Source organism: Daphnia pulicaria, chromosome 5 (assembly GCF_021234035.1).
Source record: "Daphnia pulicaria isolate SC F1-1A chromosome 5, SC_F0-13Bv2, whole genome shotgun sequence".
NCBI lineage: Eukaryota > Metazoa > Arthropoda > Branchiopoda > Diplostraca > Daphniidae > Daphnia > Daphnia pulicaria.
Genome location: NC_060917.1, coordinates 1,041,020 through 1,058,382, shown reverse-complemented (window position 1 = coordinate 1,058,382; position 17,363 = coordinate 1,041,020). Strand labels below are relative to the sequence as shown.

At 39.5% G+C, this 17,363-nt stretch overlaps 6 protein-coding genes and 1 long non-coding RNA gene across 17 annotated transcripts; 2 read left to right on the top strand and 5 right to left on the bottom strand.

Moving 5' to 3' along the window:
• Positions 1-922: 922 nt before the first annotated feature.
• LOC124340615 lies at positions 923-1,798 on the bottom strand. Its single transcript, XM_046793180.1, has 3 exons — positions 1,427-1,798; positions 1,112-1,373; positions 923-1,044 (listed from the first exon to the last, which is right to left on the bottom strand). The coding sequence occupies exons 1-3, from the start codon at positions 1,604-1,606 to the stop codon at positions 923-925; spliced, it is 564 nt and encodes a 187-aa protein (XP_046649136.1). The 5' UTR covers positions 1,607-1,798.
• A 335-nt stretch (positions 1,799-2,133) lies between these two features.
• Positions 2,134-3,276, bottom strand: LOC124341312. 2 transcript variants are annotated; one of them, XM_046794368.1, is made up of 4 exons: positions 3,077-3,276; positions 2,843-3,003; positions 2,619-2,759; positions 2,134-2,570 (listed from the first exon to the last, which is right to left on the bottom strand). In XM_046794368.1, exons 1-4 carry the CDS (start codon positions 3,147-3,149, stop codon positions 2,550-2,552), a joined length of 396 nt encoding a protein of 131 aa, XP_046650324.1. In that variant the 5' UTR covers positions 3,150-3,276; the 3' UTR covers positions 2,134-2,549. The 2 variants fall into 2 exon arrangements, with proteins under 2 accessions (XP_046650324.1, XP_046650322.1); XM_046794366.1 differs by having other exon boundaries at positions 2,134-2,549.
• Positions 3,277-3,629: 353 nt separating this feature from the next.
• Positions 3,630-5,192, bottom strand: LOC124341301 (protein ARV1-like). Of its 3 annotated transcripts, XM_046794350.1 has the most exons (7): positions 5,007-5,192; positions 4,821-4,925; positions 4,629-4,748; positions 4,414-4,564; positions 4,202-4,322; positions 3,887-3,987; positions 3,630-3,787 (listed from the first exon to the last, which is right to left on the bottom strand). In XM_046794350.1, exons 2-7 carry the CDS (start codon positions 4,917-4,919, stop codon positions 3,681-3,683), a joined length of 699 nt encoding a protein of 232 aa, XP_046650306.1. In that variant the 5' UTR covers positions 4,920-4,925; positions 5,007-5,192; the 3' UTR covers positions 3,630-3,680. The 3 variants fall into 3 exon arrangements, with proteins under 3 accessions (XP_046650306.1, XP_046650305.1, XP_046650307.1); XM_046794349.1 differs by having other exon boundaries at positions 4,821-5,192; XM_046794351.1 differs by lacking the exon at positions 5,007-5,192 and having other exon boundaries at positions 4,817-4,947.
• A 109-nt stretch (positions 5,193-5,301) lies between these two features.
• Positions 5,302-11,040, top strand: LOC124340811 (alanine--tRNA ligase, cytoplasmic-like). 5 transcript variants are annotated; one of them, XM_046793497.1, is made up of 19 exons: positions 5,302-5,388; positions 5,666-5,831; positions 5,894-6,082; positions 6,146-6,291; positions 6,348-6,684; positions 6,751-6,896; positions 6,956-7,082; positions 7,253-7,385; positions 7,449-7,573; positions 7,643-7,796; positions 7,865-8,034; positions 8,096-8,350; positions 8,413-8,666; positions 8,737-8,845; positions 9,010-9,348; positions 9,409-9,522; positions 9,588-9,796; positions 10,104-10,245; positions 10,307-11,040. In XM_046793497.1, the coding sequence occupies exons 2-19, from the start codon at positions 5,685-5,687 to the stop codon at positions 10,745-10,747; spliced, it is 3,537 nt and encodes a 1,178-aa protein (XP_046649453.1). In that variant the 5' UTR covers positions 5,302-5,388; positions 5,666-5,684; the 3' UTR covers positions 10,748-11,040. The 5 variants fall into 5 exon arrangements, with proteins under 5 accessions (XP_046649453.1, XP_046649455.1, XP_046649454.1 ...); XM_046793499.1 differs by having other exon boundaries at positions 5,307-5,394; XM_046793498.1 differs by having other exon boundaries at positions 5,362-5,452.
• LOC124341372 lies at positions 11,040-13,747 on the bottom strand. Of its 4 annotated transcripts, none has more exons than XM_046794457.1 (6): positions 13,483-13,747; positions 12,678-12,810; positions 12,346-12,414; positions 12,157-12,270; positions 11,557-11,688; positions 11,040-11,386 (listed from the first exon to the last, which is right to left on the bottom strand). In XM_046794457.1, exons 2-6 carry the CDS (start codon positions 12,792-12,794, stop codon positions 11,312-11,314), a joined length of 507 nt encoding a protein of 168 aa, XP_046650413.1. In that variant the 5' UTR covers positions 12,795-12,810; positions 13,483-13,747; the 3' UTR covers positions 11,040-11,311. The 4 variants fall into 4 exon arrangements, with proteins under 4 accessions (XP_046650413.1, XP_046650415.1, XP_046650416.1 ...); XM_046794459.1 differs by having other exon boundaries at positions 12,678-12,802; XM_046794460.1 differs by lacking the exon at positions 11,557-11,688 and adding an exon at positions 11,850-11,972 and having other exon boundaries at positions 13,483-13,741.
• Positions 13,748-13,835: 88 nt separating this feature from the next.
• Positions 13,836-14,483, top strand: LOC124341555. The gene is made up of 2 exons (XR_006918462.1): positions 13,836-13,950; positions 14,016-14,483. It is a non-coding gene; the product is annotated as an uncharacterized LOC124341555 (long non-coding RNA).
• On the bottom strand, positions 14,311-16,550 carry LOC124341359 (myelin and lymphocyte protein-like). The gene is made up of 5 exons (XM_046794441.1): positions 16,039-16,550; positions 15,047-15,105; positions 14,871-14,979; positions 14,676-14,789; positions 14,311-14,587 (listed from the first exon to the last, which is right to left on the bottom strand). The coding sequence occupies exons 1-5, from the start codon at positions 16,234-16,236 to the stop codon at positions 14,516-14,518; spliced, it is 552 nt and encodes a 183-aa protein (XP_046650397.1). The 5' UTR covers positions 16,237-16,550; the 3' UTR covers positions 14,311-14,515.
• Positions 16,551-17,363: the final 813 nt, after the last annotated feature.

The following is a 17,363-nucleotide window of genomic DNA, read 5'->3' as shown; positions in this document are numbered from 1 at the left end:
TTTCCCTATCGGCGATACCGCTACAGATACTGGTTTTCGAAAGTATCGCGATACCGATACCGATACCGATACCGATACTTTCCAGACAAATTTAGACTCGTAAAATTACAAATTTCAAGCAATATATTTTATCATGTGAATGCCAATTATAGATTACAACTAGATCTTGAAAAGGGAAGCATTTGATCTAAGAAAAACCAGCGATTCAAAACGTTGGTCACTTAGTTGAGTACGCATCGGAGTTAAGACTCTTCCACCAAGAGAAAAAAGACGCTCTACTGCGGCGCTTGATGGCAAACCAGTATTCAACTGAATAAATAATTTACGGATGTAGGGGAAAGAAGAATCAAGGCATCTGAGATCATTAGTAGTTTTGGATTGAAAAAACCTACTTATTTCATCATCCGCAGGAGAAAAAATTTGTTGTTGGCTGGAAATTGGTTTAAGAGGCGAAAAAAAATCTTTAGGATCAATAGGGCTTACATCGAGACCAGTTATATTATTAGCCGCTCCTGAAATCGCCTTGGAATCAGCCTGGATCATGATTTCTATTTTTCTTTTTAACTCAGCTATGAAACCAGTTTTACTGGCATCAATTTCTTCTTCTGAGGAGTATCCATCTGACAACCAATTGAATTTAAATTTTGGGTGAATGACGGAAGCAAGCCGAAGTTCATCCGAGAAAAAGTAATTGTTAAATCTATTTTCTATCCCCTTTAGCAAAGCATCTGCTAGTGGCTCGCAAACTTTTAGCTTCTTTGAATTTCTAAGCTCTTGAATTTTTCTTTTAATAACCACTATGGCAGGAATTAAGTGACCAGCTGTAACTTGGTTTCCAGTTTCGCCCTGTAAAACATCTAAGGCTATAGCAATGGGCTGCATAAGAGATACATATTCTTGCATAAATAAAATTTCCTGTGATTTAAAAAGCTGTTGTGCAAACAGCTGATGTTTTTTTCAGTATATCTATAAGGGCTTGTTTTGATGTTTGGAATCTGTCATCAATTTTTTTGGCTAGTGTCTGTCGACACATTATTTTAAAATCTAGGAGTGAAAGATAAAGAATAATAATACAAACATTTACATTAGGTAATTAAAGTAAATTTCGTACTTCCACTGGAAATTCCATTGGAATATTCAATAAATTGAGGAGTATCAACATGCCTAATTGGAAGTAAACTTCCAATGATATAATCTAAAACTAGTTCATCAAACTGCGTCTGAGAAATGATGGTCTTTTGACGTTTACTTGAAAGTGACTCTCGGATAGTTGGCTGAGATGAACCTGATTCATCCAAGCAGTTTGCATTTCTTTTTTTACCACTAGTCTTACAAGCCTCTTCAAATGCATCAACTAAACCTGCATGCTTGGACTGTAAACACAAAATTAGCTTCTATATTTTAATATACAAATACTGACAGATACCTTCAAATGTTTTTTAAGATTATTTCTCGACACATCACTGCATGATAACAGGGCTTCTTTCCCTTCCTTATTTAAAACATTTGGTGGACACTTCATGCACTGGAATAAAGAGTTTCCACTTTTTGAGGCTGGGCCACGATATTTAAAAAAAGTTTCACAGACAAACATTCGCGACGTCATTTTTTGTTGTACGATAGACTATAATGACAGACTATAATGACAGACGAAGTATCGGTATCGGAGTATCGATCGATACCACCTCGATACCCTTCCGGTACCCTTTTTTTAAAAGTACCGCCGATACTGATCCGATACTGAGTATCGCTATCGGCGATACTATCGGTACCGATTCCGCTACCGATATTAACAACCCTGCTGTGATGGCAGGGGAGAGGGGAGAACGGGAGATTCTTAAAGTGTGATGTAACAAACGCAAAATTTAATTTAAAAAATGTAATCGAAAAAAGTTCTGCGATTTTTTTCACTTAAATGATCTCCTGATCTATAATTTTTTTTTTTACTTAAATGACGCGAAGGGGTGTCAAAATTCAAGATAAAATGCTTTTATCTCTAATTAATTATAGCCTAATATTTCAGGGGAGTTAAGCGATTTGTAACGTCATTTTGATGGGGGGAGACACATTTTTTGTGACAGTCCGTGACAGAAGGGGAGGGGGGAGTTGAAAAAACTGGAAAAACGCGTGACGTCATTTATGGACGGCCCCTTATATTTGCATTACACATCAGAAAATGAGTGGACACACATGGGAAATCCCAAATCCGATGTGACGGCAATAATATAAAAATAATAATATGAATAATGAAAGTAGGATCTGCACAGTTAATAGCGTTTAAATAGATCGTTTTCTTTCTGACGAAAAACTGTTTCATTATCAGGTGTCTCAGGTGGAGGAACCAGTTCTCGCAATCCGTCCAGTTGGGTTTTGTATTTCTCAATATTGTCCACAATATATTGAGAATTTTCTTCAACATCTGTTTTTTGGTTTTCCCATAAAATTTTATGTGAAGTGTTTTCAATTTCGGAGGCAGCAACTCTAAGGTTTTCAAGGGTTTCTGTTGCTTCTTTTAATTTTCCATTAAAAACTAATTTTTTGTACTTTTCCTAAATGAAAATAGTTTCATACTTTAAACCAGTAGGGTGAAAATTATATGTAAAAAAGTAAGTAAATACCATTTGGATTTCTGCTTTGAGACTTTCAATTTCTTTCAGAATTTTCTCGTGGCCTTTCACACTGTGCTTTTTTCTTTGAGCTACATCTTCGGGCAAAAGCACATGCTCTGGGACTTTGAAGATTACCTCCAACATAAACCTCTGTGGAAAAACTCATTTGTTAACAAATTTTTATCAAATTTCAACAGCAAATAGTAACTTTTCAAAGATACACTGCTACTTACTTCAAGTTTGCTGCAGATTGGATCCATTTTTTGTGAGAATCTTGATTTTAGAAGTCCAATTCCTTTAATGATGTCTTCTTTGGGAGTATCTTCACGCGACACCAATGATTCTTCCATGGCTTCCAAACAATCAGTAAAGGTCGAATCCAATGTTCCTAGCACTATACGCCAATTTTGATTATCTAACAATAGAATATCGTCTCAAATATGAAAACACCAATTTGGTATAAATACCTAAATCCACAATTGTTTTAGGTGGGTGATCAAGTAGCTGCGTAGCATAAACGGAAGTCTCCGTCGCGTCCATGATAAACTTGACGATTTATATAAACAATAACCTTATTAAACTCAGATTAAACTATTAAAAGTTTCGACTGAGATATTTTGAAAAACGTTTATGTCAGCTGTCAGTTGACGGTGTTTGAACGAACAGCCAGGGAGGAGGATTAAGGAGAAAGCAGTTTGCTATCCTAAGAGGGGAGTCGCGATTGTGCTGCCAACTGGCGGGCGGCTTCCACTCCCCGGACATCTATGGGCTACAGCGCGGGATAGGACTGCTTTCTCCTCTATGCTCCTCCCTGGAACAGCGTTGCCGGCTATTAATAAAGCATTGTTGACTGGTCCATGACCACATCACGTGACCAATCGTGATCACGTGATCGTTAAAATCGATTTTACGTTCCCCCATTGGCCATTGGCCACCCCATCAGAGCTACTTACTATAGAAAACAAATTTAAGTATGTACAGTACCGTATCTAATTATCTATGTCTATTAATTTAGCACTAGTGTTAAATATACTTTATTGGGTAAAATAAATTTTTTTTTTTTATTGAATTTTACGAAAACAAATGCATACGTTGTAACCCGTGCGCTGCACTCCACTGGACTCCCCAAGCACACACAATCGTGATAATGGATAACATGTAACTTGGACAGATACAAACTGAAAAATAAAAAATAAAATTTAAATATTATGCATATGGTAAATTATTAGTGAAGTAAAGTAACGAAAAAGTTAATTGCTAATTTCAGATAAACTGACCATGAAATGTGTGGTTGCAGCTTATTAAAAGTGCTATTTGGCTTAAAACATGGTAAGTTGAATAGTGGTTCCATACTAATGAAGGAATAGTTACAAGGTTCCTAGGGATTAATAAAAAAGGTTTATTAGTTTGTTGAAGTTGAACACATCCTATTTAATTTTCAATTTTCACTTCATGTGAAAATGCATTAGGCTATTTTTCAAACATTATTTTAATTGAGTGAGATATTTTAAATGTGTGTCTTATGACATTCAACTACTTCATGGAGCCATTCTGATTATTTCTTTATTGCTTAATATATGACAGTTTCTTACCAACAGTAGCTCATGGCCATTCCATGCAGCATATGTTTACAAGAAAAGAGTTCCTGTTGCATGATTAACTTTGAGGAGATGAATCCAAAGAGCAGGAAAGTAAGTGAAAACAAAGCAGCTTCTATTGTTCAAAGTGACAATGGACATTATTAAAGAATGAAACAATATGTTGTGTTTGTTTGTTTAAAAAATATACAGCTTTATATACTCACTGATAAATTCCTGGCCAATGATAAGATAATATCCCCATTCAAGTTCATAGAAAATGGGTTCAGATCTGTGCTCCTTTTTGCCTTTCTGATGCACCCATTCAACATAGCTAAAGGAAAGTAGTGTGAGTGCCACAAGTCTTGATAGATAAGACTAAAAGAATATATTGTTGCATTAATTTGTGGACAACTATTATCATTTATGGTTTAGCTTTTACCTTTGTGTTGGAGTTATACAAAACATGTCTGTATGCAGATAATTTAAGTAACAATATGTCAATAAAGATTGTTGTGAAGTCATATTCAACATACTTATCAATAATCATATTGCAATCATCCTGAATAAATCAAATATTAAACATATTTATGCAGGGAATGTAGAATTAAAAAATAAAAATCAACAAACCTACACAAGTTTGCAAGGTTAATGCACTTTTAGTAAATACTCGAAACAAGGCTTCATTTCGAGCGCCACAATGAATACACAAGTAGAAATGATTCTTTGCCATGAAGTTCTAGAATATTGAATTGTTTGAAAAAATTATGGTAATTATCCAGATATAAAAGGTAAACTGCATACTTTTGAAACTTCTCACTTAATAAAAATGAAAAACCAAACTTCAAAGTTCAAATGCTGTGTCTTTTTCGTTTGTTTACAATTTCAGTTCAAGGAAATCGAATGCCACCTAGTGAGAAGCTCAGCAGTAGAATATTTAGCAAATCACGAATGCTAATTCACGGTGAACGATAAAAAGTCGTACACAACTTTTTTTTTCCCCATGAATATTTCTATCAAAAAATTTTGTATTAACTCAGTAATCGTAAATTTTTTTTTTTATCCAAGGGGGCGCTGAAAAATCAAGACGATCCACCGGGCGCTACTGCGGCACTGCGCTACCGGGTACTACCGGCAAATAGGCAACACAAGATTGTTCTTTACCCTAGCGGTGAGACACGTGGAACCTTCCTGTGAGATCGGTATAAGTAATTTTGCATTTGATTACATCAGTTAAAATAACATTTTTGCGTAAGCTAAAATCATGTATGGTATTGATGAACTATTTTCCCCTTAGTCGATTTCGTGTTCTTGTCGCAGATTTGCATTTGATTCCGTCTTCTCTAAAACAAACCCTTGTATGCCAAAGGCTAACAGCTGTTGCGAATTCGCCCTGTTTCTGTCAAAAATTATTTCTATTTCTATGAACTTGCCACTTGTGATTTCTTACCTAATCCCCTAATTTGGTTTTCACAATAGATACCTAAAGTGCAGCAGCATGGACACCTCACTTTCTGCTGCCAAAATCCGTCAGATGTACATGGACTTCTTCATTGAGAAGAAAAGTCACATTTATGTCCACTCATCATCAACTATCCCAAAAGATGACCCCACTCTGCTGTTTGCAAATGCGGGTATGAATCAGGTCTGCATTGATTTTATTTGATGTCTAAGATGTTTAATCTTATTAACATGTTTTGATATTAGTTCAAGCCACTCTTCCTTGGAACTGTTGACCCCAACAGTGATATGTCTAAATGGATTCGAGTAGTTAATACACAAAAGTGTATTCGTGCTGGTGGAAAGCATAATGATTTGGATGATGTTGGAAAAGATGTGTACCATCACACCTTCTTTGAAATGTTGGGAAATTGGTCATTTGGCGATTACTTCAAGGTAAATTTTTCATCCTTATTCAAAACTTCACAATGCTGACTTTTTTCCTGCTTGGGATTTCAGAAAGAAGTTTGTACATGGGCCTGGGAACTACTAACTGATGTATTTCAACTGCCAAAGGATCGTCTTTATGTAACCTATTTTGGTGGCAATGAGAATGCAGGACTTCAGCCGGATGAAGAATGTAGGCAAATATGGTTATCTCTCGGGTAATATTCTATTTAATTTCGTATGGGAATATCTCGTTAATATTTTCTTCGCGCAGACTGCCAGCTGAACGCATTTTGCCTGGATCAATGAAAGATAATTTCTGGGAAATGGGTGATGTGGGTCCTTGTGGACCTTGTTCAGAAATCCATTTTGACAGAATTGGAGGAAGAGATGCTGCCCATCTGGTGAACATGGATGACCCAGATGTATTGGAAATCTGGAATCTCGTGTTTATGACCTTTAATCGAGAAACCGATTCTTCTCTCAAGCCATTGCCAAGGAAGCATATTGATTGCGGGATGGGATTTGAACGTTTGGTTTCTGTTATTCAAGATAAACGAAGTAATTACGATACTGACATTTTTCAGCCGATTTTTGAAGCCATCCAAAAGGTATCCGTATTAAATTATCCGATGCCGATCAATGAAACCAAGATATCTTATTTTAAATTGACCTAGGGAACCAACGCTCCAGCGTATCAGGGTAAAGTTGGAGCAGAAGACGTGAATGGTGTTGACATGGCTTATCGTGTGTTGGCAGATCATGCGCGTACGCTTACGATTGCTCTTTCCGACGGTGGGCGACCTGATAATGTTGGCAGAGGGTAAAATCATTTCTAAAGATTTCATATTCCTACGTACTTTGCATTGTTGTATTTTTCAGGTATGTACTTCGTCGAGTACTTCGTCGTGGAGTTCGTTACGCGACCGAGAAACTAAATGCCAAACCAGGATTCTTTGCGAGCCTGGTTCCAACAGTTTGTCAAGTTCTGGGCTCAACATTCCCTGAGGTACTGTATTAATCTTTTTAATTATTAGTTAATGTTGAAATGATTGATAACAGTTATTTATTTGAGATTTTCTGTTATGTATAAATTTCGTCACTACCACTGAACTGTGCACATAATTTTTGTCGGCGAAGCGGAAAGGAAACAATAGTAACATTTTACACTTTCAATAGGTCAACAGGGATCCTCAACTGGTAATTGATATCATCAACGATGAAGAAACTCAGTTTTTGAAGACCCTCACTCGAGGTCGAGATTTACTAGAACGAACAATCTCAAAACTCAATGGTCAAACCACTCTTCCTGGTATGTTCTTACATATGGATGCAAATATTTCGTTGTGCAACCTTTTTCCTATCTATTTTTAAGGTGACGTTGCTTGGCGATTGTACGATACATACGGGTTTCCTGTCGATTTAACTCAGCTTATGAGTGAAGAAAAGGGTCTGTCAATCGATATGGTAGCTTATGAAGAAGCTAAGAAACAAGCACAGGTATGCAATGATTTCTTTAAAATCTTACTGAATATCTATCCGACAACTATTATACCTGTTACGATTTAGCTGCTTTCTCAAGGTAAAGGTTCGGGTGTCGATGACACAATCGCCTTTGACGTACATGCCATCACAGAACTGCAAAACAAAGGAGTTCCTCCCACTGATGATTCGTTTAAGTACAACTATAAAAGCGTGTCTGATGCCGTCGACAGTCCATACGGTAATATGCAGTGTTATTTCTGGCTTCGCAGCAGCTTTTTATTAATATTCTCAATTGAATTTCCACAGAATTTGATGTGTGCACCAGCAAGGTTATCGCAATTCGATTCCAGAAAGCTTTCCATGAAGAAGTTTCCAGTGGTGTAGAATGCGGAATTCTTTTGGATCGAACTTCTTTCTATGCAGAGAGCGGAGGCCAAGCATACGATGAAGGTTTCATTACCAAAATCGGCGATGAGGTTTGTGCCTGTTATAAAAGCGTACTGTTGTAGCATCAATTAACCTTATAATGTTTAATAGGGAACCGAGTTCACTGTAAAAAATGTGCAAGTCCGTGGTGGATATGTTATCCATTTAGGCAACGTGGAAGGTACCTTGCGAGTTGGCGACGAGGTCAAACTCAGCATTGATCAATCCAGAAGAAGATTGATTATGAGCAATCACACTGGAACTCACGTTCTCAATTACGCATTGAGACAAGTTGTCGGCAATGAAGCCGATCAACGAGGATCTCTTGTGGCTCCCGATCGAATGCGTTTCGATTTTACCAATAAGGTAAAACGAACTTGGAATTTTTATATGAAACATTAAAATTCCAACGATTGGTGTTTGTCTAGGCTGCGATGACCGTAGATCAAGTAAAGCAGACAGAGCGGATTGCTAATGAAATGATCCGCAAAAACCAGGAAGTGTACGCCAAAGAATCGTCTTTGGTGGTAGCTAAAGCTGTTCAAGGACTTCGTGCAGTATTTGAAGAAACATATCCCGACCCGGTTCGCGTCGTTTCCATAGGTATCCCTGTTGAACAGCTGGAAGCTGATCCAGCAAACCCAGCCGGCAATTCTACTTCCATCGAGTTCTGTGGTGGAACGTGAGTTCTTTTTGTTTCCTATTTAAGATAGTGTTCGCCAAATTTTAAGTTATGTATCATCTTCGTTTAGACACGTGAAACGATCTGGCCATATTGGAGACTTTGTTATCTCTGCAGAAGAGGCTATCGCTAAAGGCATTCGCCGTATTGTTGCTATTACTGGGCCTGAAGCATCAAAGGTAGTTATGCGAATTCTGTTTGAATCATTCTATTAGCATCAAGTTTAGATTTTAGTTTGATGTTAACTCGCGACAAGGTTTGACTTTCGTTACAATCGCTGACAACATGTGTTTTTAGACTTCTGTAATCTTTTATCGATTATTCACCCAATGTACGTTTGCAGGCATTGAAGAAAGCGGATCTTCTGCAGAAGGAAGTCGATGCTGTGTCCGCGAAGGTGGACGCCTTTGTCAGCCAGAATGACAAAACTCTTTCTGTGAAAGAGCTGTCTCGCATCATTGTCGATCTTTCAGACGACGTTTCTCAAGCTAACATCGCATACTGGAAGAAGGACGACTTGCGTAGCATTTTGAAGGGTCTAAAGAAGCGAGCGGACGACGTGGAGCGTGCGATTAAAGCTGCTGTCGTGAATGACGTTGCCGAGGCTGCCAAGAAATTGGTCGCAGAACAAGTCAACACTCCCTTTATCGTCCATGAATTCAATGCCTTCTCAAACAGCAAGGTAAAGAACGTGTGTTATTATTGAAGCTATTGTGAGTTTACTTTCACTTGTGAATTATAGGCCCTTGACGGTGCTTTGAAGCAAGTAAAATCCTTATCGCCGGAAACTGCTGCCATTTTCTTCAGTGTAGACGCTGAAGCAAATAAAATTGTTGTACTTGCTGCTGCACCCAAGGTATTATTGAAAATTCTAATTCATTGTTTTGAAGTTATTCTACAACTAGTTTTGTTTGATGTTAGGGTGCGAATGATCGTGGTCTCAAGGCTAACGAATGGGTCGCCGACGTCAGCGCGCTGCTTGATGGTAAAGGTGGTGGAAGTGCAGGTTCAGCCCAAGCAACTGGTAACAATCCCGCTGGTTTAGCCGAAGCTATGAAAAAAGCAAAGGCGTTTGCCCAGTCGAAGCTTGGACTAGATGCTGAGATTTCGGCTTCTACAACCAAACTGGGGTTGGTTTGATTCTTAAATAATAGTGTCGGCACGTTCCCTTGACCAAATACATCCATACCCAGTTTTAATGCTTGAGTGCTTGATTATTCTATGTCATTTTCCAACTTTTTATCTCATTGAACTGCATGTCGTCTGGTGAGTTGGTTTGGTTCCAATTGATTTATGGTAAATTCTTTCCAGTGAATGAGATTAACTTACTTGTCTGAAACCCAGTTTTCTCCTATCCTTCCATGTGATTCGCATGTGAAGAACTAGTTTTAAATTCAGTTCAAAAGTTCAAGGGTATGACGGATAATCTTTCTCCAGGACTGAACGTGTGGACGGGCCAACGTTGTTTTCGAAATCTGGAAATATTCGTACGAATATCGCCTTGATTACCGCCAAATACGCTAACATCAAACTGAATGTCTCGACCGATCTACCGTCATCAACTTTCATCACAAATAAGGTACGTTATTGTCAATTTCGCGATTTGAATTCTCCTGAATTGATTGTGCATAATTCAAAAGTTACCTGCGCTGTCTGCTGGAGATGTCACCATCTCGGGAATATCCTCGATCGCCCTATTTCTGGCACCTAAGCCTTTGAAGGGAAAAGACTCGCTTGAAGAAGCACAAATTCTACAATGGATTAACCTTGCCGAACATGAAATTCTGCCCGCCGTCTTGGCTTTGACAGACAACTCTGCTGCTGCTAAGCCGTCGCAAAATCGTGCTCGACAAGAAATTCTTCACTACTTGGACGTTTTGAACAAAGTTCTGCTGACCCGCACTTACCTTGTCGGAGAAACTGTAACTCTGGCTGATGTATCCGTTGTCTGCACACTGGTTCCGGTTTTCGATCGTGTGATGGACGCCGCCACCCGTTCGAAATCATCTAACGTCTTGCGCTGGTACAATACCATCACACCGCAGCCAAACGTCAAACATGTTCTCGGTGAGACAAAGTAATGGGAATAACGAGTTGTTGGAACAAAGTATGCTAATCTCCAAAACCAGTTCGTAACTCAAATCCATCGTTAATTCTTAACCAGCATTGCTCTTTTTTTTTAAATCTCATCTTGTTATTTAGAGATGAAGTGATATATTTTCTTCTTATCGGTGATCAGATACTATATCACTTGAGAATGTTGATTCGTTCTCCCAACACTAATTAAGAATTATGATGATAGTTTTTCTTAATTTTGTTTTGCCACACGTGTAGTTGGAGATTGAGATTGAATAAAAAAGAATGGGTCATCGTAGCTCTTTTTTTTCTGTATTTGTATTTGAACATTGCGTTTACAGCACCATGCCAGGTTAATGCAGTTTAATCAACTCTTGAAAAAAGAATGAAATGGTAGTATGAATCAATGATGAACATATTCTAGACAGTGAGCTTGAAGTGAATAACTAGAAAGCGATAATCGGTGATGTCACGACTGCAATAAATAAAAAACACGTATAAAGATAGAAAGATGAGATTTTGAATATTCGATTTTTTCCAAGCTCTCGTTGGGTTCGTTTGGGCGTTGCTTATACACGTCTGTAAATGCGGAAGGCCAGGAGAGCACTAAAGAAATATAATCCTGTGTTGATGGCTCCCAATGCCTGGAATACAAATGGTTGATTATAGTTTTACGTAGTGAATTATTAACTTTTTTTTTTCAAAACATCCCAATAATTGCATTGCCAAAGGGACAAACAATAGGGTTAAGGTTGGTTCATGGGAATGTTGAAGCTTTGGTCAGTATTTCATTCTGGAAATAGCGTTAACTTACCCCGGCGAAAATTTTATTGTTGTAGCCGTACTCTGCGACGGAGTATCCGGCATTACGCGATACAATGATCGTCAAGTGGTATATAGTGGCACACAGGTAGAGGACACTTTCGGGAATGAGAAGCATGCTGACCTGGATAACATCCAGCCCGAAGGAACATCCAGTAGCCCCGAAGAAATGTGTGATGGTAAGGAGAGGGGGTGGGTTAAAGAAGGGGAAGGAGAGGACCGCGACCCCAAGAGAAAAACAAAAAAGAGACGCAACAATCAGTGATGGCTGAAAAAGAGACTCACCCCGGCCGCAATCATGGCGCTTATCTTCGGATCTCTGTAATTCTGATAGGGCGACGCCTGCACGAGCATGTAGACGGATGACGCCAGGTAAAGACCGAACGCGATCCCATGGTAGACTAGTTCCTGAGAAACCCCCATTCATTTGATATGTAATGAAATGTGAACTTTCGGTTGGCGTCTCATTCGTCACGCACCTCCCGAAACGTGAACCAGTGACCTCAATTCGCCCCCATCTCTACTACGCCATCGTCTACCCCCCGTCGACGATAGGAAGAAACAGAACAATGAACTATAAATTCCAACTTACAAACATGGTCTTGGCGATAATGGTGGCCGTTGAGATGGACAAAAGGCAGCTGATCAGCAAGCAGGTCGTCGTGATCAAACAGGTTGTGGCGATCAATAATAGAAATAGCTCCGCCTGTTCAAGCATCAATCGCTGACGTGAGTATTATCATTCGATCGGCTCCATTTTTTTAAAGATTTGTTATTTTACCGTGAAGAAAAGCGGGCTGCTGCGGGCGAAATAGTGGCCGACCAATCCGACGATGACGCATCCCAGAATCTGTGAATTATTAATAAGAATCATCAATCATGAAACTCGTCGATTGTTTCTTGTTTTGTAAAATGGTTCTCGCTCTTGCTGAATGACCAATCATGTCCACATTTTTTGGCTCGAGCTATATATGTATTGTATACATATGGAAAGTATATTTGGTGCGGAGGGGCTATTTCGAGCACTGACAAAACCACATTCAGGCAAAGGGAAAAGAGGAAAAAAAACTGAAAAACAAATTTTCCAGTATACATCTAACGACTGAAACCCACCAGTTGCAAGAGCTTGAGGATTCCGGACGTCGTCTTTAAATAGCCCGTGTTCAGCAGGATAGCCGAAGTGGTGGTCACGGTTGTTGTCGTCCGGGTGACGGTGACGTTGTGAGACATGTTGCCTTCTGTTCTCCTTAAAATTTCCACAAAAAATCAAATGAATTAGTTTTACTACTTTCATTGAATTGTAATTAATCTACGTCAGTCTATATCTCTGTTTTAAAACCTGATTCATTTATAGAATTGGTAATAAACTTCCGGACCGCGCCCAGCACAATGAACCACGCCTTTTATTTTTTTTTCCCCTTTCGGATATAAAAATATCTACGGTAGTAGTTCCTATGTTTGAAATGAGGTAAACAACAACCTAGTGTAAAACCAAAACGAGTCGTCGCCCTTAAAGTCTTGGCTTTGCGCCTAAAGCGGCAATGTTTCAGATGGGAGCGGTCCATCAGTCTTCAGCACAAGCTAACAATGAAATGCAATTGGCAAAGAGAGAAACGTTCGTTTTTTTTTTCGTGCACACCAAATAAGGAAGTCTCTCGTCCCGTGAAAACGAATGAATCGAAGTCGAATAACACTTGTCACAATTTAAGGAGTTTGTGTCTGAGCCAACTGGCGTCCTTCTCGTCTCGGCGCATTCCGACACTTTTAACTCCTTTTGTCATGTGGCGAATCAACACTTTCACAATCCCAGCTGACGGGAAAAATATGCCAAAAGATATTCCAGCCATCGAGTGTATAGACTTAGCATTATGAACACATTAATTTGTTTTAATAAAACCATTCGGAGATAGTGCGTTACCGTTTGATGGGAATATCCAAAAGAAATGCGAAGGATTTCACGAACACGCCCGACTTAATTCGTCGACAGCTTGTTTTCCCAGACGAGTGTGCGTGTGTGCAGCTGCGTTTGCCTTGTGTGTAGCGTGCAGCGGGAGTGAAGCGTCTCTTCGACCACCGAGTCGTCGCGTCCCAAGTAGGTCACCAAGGCTCCGGCAACACACAGGCGGGCACGATTTGTTTTTTGTGTGTTGGCGAATGGATGGATGAAACTGTTGTGGGAGGTTTTTTAGTGGGCTGCTGCTGCCTGTTTCATTCCTATCTATCCTCCTCATTCTCCTCCATCTCTCCATCTCTCTCTCTCTTATATAAATGAAAACCTCCTTTTCACCCCGACGCGACCCACTCTCTTTCTCTCTCGTTTTCTCTCCCAATGTCCCGTCTTGTTTTTACTGCCGTCGGGCTGGAGACGGTTGGCGCATGCGCTCACGTATGTATGACGAATTATTATTTCGATTATTCATATTCACATCTTGTTGGCTGTTGTTTTCTTAGGAAGTTTGGAACGAATCGGTGCAACGACCTTATCGCACCCCCAGGATGAGTCATATCGTCTCGACATCCGGTAGTGTAGATAAAATTTCTTAATTCAAACTCACAAGGGTCGGGACTGAGAGCGGACGTGGTCTCAACTATTTGACATTGAGATAACAATATAATGCGTTATCTTTGCATATGTACTCTTAGCACGTGTGTGCGTCATTTGGTGACTCGTCATCGCCACTTTAGTTTCGCTTAAATGCTAATAAACGGTTGCTGGTGTTTGTTGTAGCAGCAAAACTCGAAAATCAACATTGAATAGAATTTATTTGTCATAAAGAAAAAAAGAAAAGCGTTTTCTTTGTGAGAGAAGAGAGATGTAGAGAGGTCAATGATGATGAGGCTCCTAATATAGTTAAACAAACATGTTCGAACCATTAATAATGTAACAATTGCGTGAGAGTGGTAACAAAATTGAGAAAATTTGACGGATGATGTCACTCCTAATATTTCCGTTAATTTTTCACTTCCCTGTGTAGGAGGAAAGTGGCGAAAGCGTAAACGACGAAGTTGAACAGCGCGAAAACCTATACAGAGAAAAAGAAATTGAGAAATGAGTGAATTTTCTATCTTTTTGGTCTATCTTCTTATTTTATGCATAGTGCACAAGATTACCCCAGCAGCGACATTCGAATTAGTAAAATAGCTAGCGGCTGGAGCCCAGACGGCTAGTTGGACGATAAAAGCCGTAAAATAGAGAATGCTAGCCACAATGTTGTATCCATACTCCTGATAATATCGAGACACAAATCAAAATAGAATTTTTTTAATAATGTGAGAAAAGACGAAATCCATGGAAATGTCGTATACAATCGAAAGCCAATTGGCGCCGATTTTGAGGCTGCTGACGAGTGACAGAAGATGAGCAAATATCCAGAACAGAGTCAAGATGAAGCAAATAACCACCACGAAGAGAAACCTATAACAACAGAATAACAAAATTCTAAAATCATATCAAATGTTCACAAAAATTTGTTTCTATTCACCAAGATGTTCCAGGCTTCCAAGCCGGTGAAGCGCAAGACATGCAAATAACAGCAAACAACTGCCGTTTTATTTTTTAAAAAAGAAAAAAAGAGATCAGTTATCAAAAGTCAAAAAGATCATCTAGTCACCTTTATATATAACCAGCACATAACATAAAATTCCCCATCTCTGATTTCTCGACGGTATAGAAACAGACATAAAGAAAAGTCCATATTTTGAACAGATGAAAGAATTGTTGCCTTATATTCAAGATTAAACGACTGCCCAATTTAGTAAGTACCACAAGCCGGGTCACGAGGAAAGGGGTGACGACCGGTGACGACAGCAGCGCGGTCATGTTCGTTGGATCGATTCTGGGCGTGAAACCCAAATAAGAAGGAAATCGGTGCCTCCCACAGCTCTACACATTTGAAATGTCCGCGTTTCTCCTCCCTTCTGGAGTCTTCCGAAAGGAGCGAGTGAAAGTTTGATACCGCACAAGGCTAGAAATGCCTCGTCAGTGGGTCAAATCACGCTCAAGCCCAAAAATGGAAATGGTGTTTTTTTTTTTTTTCGAAAGAGCCGTGCATCCTTTTTGGGGGAAAGCACATACAAGAACAAATCAAGGATCTGAGGTTCGGGATGGAGCAGTTGTAGGTCTCAGCCAGCAGTTAACATATATTTAATGACCCAACCCGTTTTTCGTTTGATTCCTTTATCAAGAGTCACGCGAACGACGAGAAATGTTGATCAACATTGCCATAGAGAGATAGATAGCTAGTCTTACGTGAATATACGTTAACATGAGCTCAGTTGTGATCTTTGATCAGTCAACACAGAGTGCTCTTAAAAAACCAGGAAAATATCATTAGCACTAATAGACTCCCCTCATTCTACTTGTTGATTTTGTTTGCCAAATTGAATAATCTAAACGAACACGACGTTTCTGCACGACATGTATCTCCTATCCATTCTAAACTAGTTGATGCAGCAGTATATAACAACAACTCACGATTTCAACTAATTTCAAAATTCCGCTGAATGTGGTGAAGTGTCCTGGGTTGAGTTGCACATACGTGATTCCCGGGTCGGAAGAAACGGGTGGCGGCTCATTGGGATTGACGGTGACGGTAGTGATGACTTGCTGATGCTGCGGGTACACCGTGATGGTGGCCGGCTGCTGCTTCCTGATTCCGTTTTCCTGTTCCATGATGTTTTCTCACTTACCGCGTTATATAACCGGCAGACAACAGTAGATAGAAACCGAAGAAAAAATATCCCGAATTGAACCGAAATGATTCGATAGAAGGAGCGCTTCTAAAACACTGGAAATAAACCCGCACCAACACCCGACACAAACACACTGAGAAGCTGAGATACTATAGTAAGAAGGTTGCGCGTGCTGCGTTGTTCAACAGGTAGGCACGCAGTCCGACTTAATGGGCGGCAACGGGGAGAGAGGGACTTGTTTTATGGAGGCGGTTTCTACTTCAGAGAATTCTAGTACCCGTCCCTCCGTTGCTTGTGTTGGCCCTTCCCAAAATTTTCTCCTTTTACTCATCTTATTTCGCCGGAGTATACGCGACGCCCAACTTCGGGAGACGTGGTGTATAAAATCGCCAGCGGCGTTACACACTACGCAACAAACACACCTCCAAGCGGCTTGATTGCATATTTTTTGGACTGTTTTAATATTCCATCCTCGGCGAAGAATCTGTCGCTTTTCCGGCTGCTTCCATTTCTCCAAACTAGCGCTTTGATGAATAACAAAAACCGTGTCGTTGACTGACGCATATATACTATCGCGACTATATAATATATAACGACAGGTCCCTAAAATCGAAATTGGTATGCTTATCCTGATCTTTCTGCTTGAATCTGCTAGAATCTTGATAAGCATATCATGGGATTACCATGAATTTATAAAACATAAGGGCCATAAACGGAGTCGAAAACGGATTGGTTTGGGTTGCACGGCAACAATTCGTAATAAAAACTACTATCCTAACCGGAGCATCTTCGCTTGTCCAATAATCAACCTAGACACGACATCTTACGGTGGGAGGGTAACGAAAGAAATTCTGTACACCAAATTGAAGGGTTCGTCATGAATAAACCGACCATAGAAATCCTGTCTGCATCTTTATATAACTTATGAAACAATCTTGAAATAGGCAGTAAATAATTAAATACCAAAACGGTTTACTCAATTGTTTGTACAATTACCTGACAGAACAATTCTATTATATAATATCCTATCAGCAATTGACTTTTTCCATGAATTGTTCGCTCTCCCGTTTCTTTGAACTGCTGTTTGAAGCCTCTTCTACATAGTAA

What these genes read in the sequence shown, in the direction of transcription:
- LOC124340811 (XM_046793496.1), top strand. Translation starts at nt 5,547, where the DNA reads ATGCCAAAGGCTAACAGCTGTTGCGAATTCGCCCTGTTTCT. An exon ending in CATTTGGCGATTACTTCAAG is followed by an intron (nt 6,083 to 6,145) that starts GTAAATTTTTCA and finishes TTGGGATTTCAG; the next exon opens with AAAGAAGTTTGTACATGGGC. An exon ending in CAAATATGGTTATCTCTCGG is followed by an intron (nt 6,292 to 6,347) that starts GTAATATTCTAT and finishes TTCTTCGCGCAG; the next exon opens with ACTGCCAGCTGAACGCATTT.
- LOC124341372 (XM_046794457.1), bottom strand. Translation starts at nt 12,794, where the DNA reads ATGTCTCACAACGTCACCGTCACCCGGACGACAACAACCGTGACCACC. An exon ending in TCCTCAAGCTCTTGCAACTG is followed by an intron (nt 12,415 to 12,677) that starts GTGGGTTTCAGT and finishes AATAATTCACAG; the next exon opens with ATTCTGGGATGCGTCATCGT. An exon ending in TTATCGCCAAGACCATGTTT is followed by an intron (nt 11,689 to 12,156) that starts GTAAGTTGGAAT and finishes GATGTTATCCAG; the next exon opens with GTCAGCATGCTTCTCATTCC.
- LOC124341359 (XM_046794441.1), bottom strand. Translation starts at nt 16,236, where the DNA reads ATGGAACAGGAAAACGGAATCAGGAAGCAGCAGCCGGCCACCATCACG. An exon ending in TTTTGAAATTAGTTGAAATC is followed by an intron (nt 15,106 to 16,038) that starts GTGAGTTGTTGT and finishes ATAAAACGGCAG; the next exon opens with TTGTTTGCTGTTATTTGCAT. An exon ending in GCGCCAATTGGCTTTCGATT is followed by an intron (nt 14,790 to 14,870) that starts GTATACGACATT and finishes CGATATTATCAG; the next exon opens with GAGTATGGATACAACATTGT.
- LOC124340615 (XM_046793180.1), bottom strand. Translation starts at nt 1,606, where the DNA reads ATGACGTCGCGAATGTTTGTCTGTGAAACTTTTTTTAAATATCGTGGC. An exon ending in ATCTTAAAAAACATTTGAAG is followed by an intron (nt 1,374 to 1,426) that starts GTATCTGTCAGT and finishes TTGTGTTTACAG; the next exon opens with TCCAAGCATGCAGGTTTAGT. An exon ending in CAATGGAATTTCCAGTGGAA is followed by an intron (nt 1,045 to 1,111) that starts GTACGAAATTTA and finishes TTTCACTCCTAG; the next exon opens with ATTTTAAAATAATGTGTCGA.
- LOC124341312 (XM_046794366.1), bottom strand. Translation starts at nt 3,149, where the DNA reads ATGGACGCGACGGAGACTTCCGTTTATGCTACGCAGCTACTTGATCAC. An exon ending in TAAAACAATTGTGGATTTAG is followed by an intron (nt 3,004 to 3,076) that starts GTATTTATACCA and finishes ATTGGCGTATAG; the next exon opens with TGCTAGGAACATTGGATTCG. An exon ending in TCAAAGCAGAAATCCAAATG is followed by an intron (nt 2,550 to 2,618) that starts GTATTTACTTAC and finishes ATTTTCATTTAG; the next exon opens with GAAAAGTACAAAAAATTAGT.
- LOC124341301 (XM_046794349.1), bottom strand. Translation starts at nt 4,919, where the DNA reads ATGGCAAAGAATCATTTCTACTTGTGTATTCATTGTGGCGCTCGAAAT. An exon ending in CATTAACCTTGCAAACTTGT is followed by an intron (nt 4,749 to 4,820) that starts GTAGGTTTGTTG and finishes TGATTTATTCAG; the next exon opens with GATGATTGCAATATGATTAT. An exon ending in CATTGGCCAGGAATTTATCA is followed by an intron (nt 4,323 to 4,413) that starts GTGAGTATATAA and finishes TTTGAACAATAG; the next exon opens with AAGCTGCTTTGTTTTCACTT.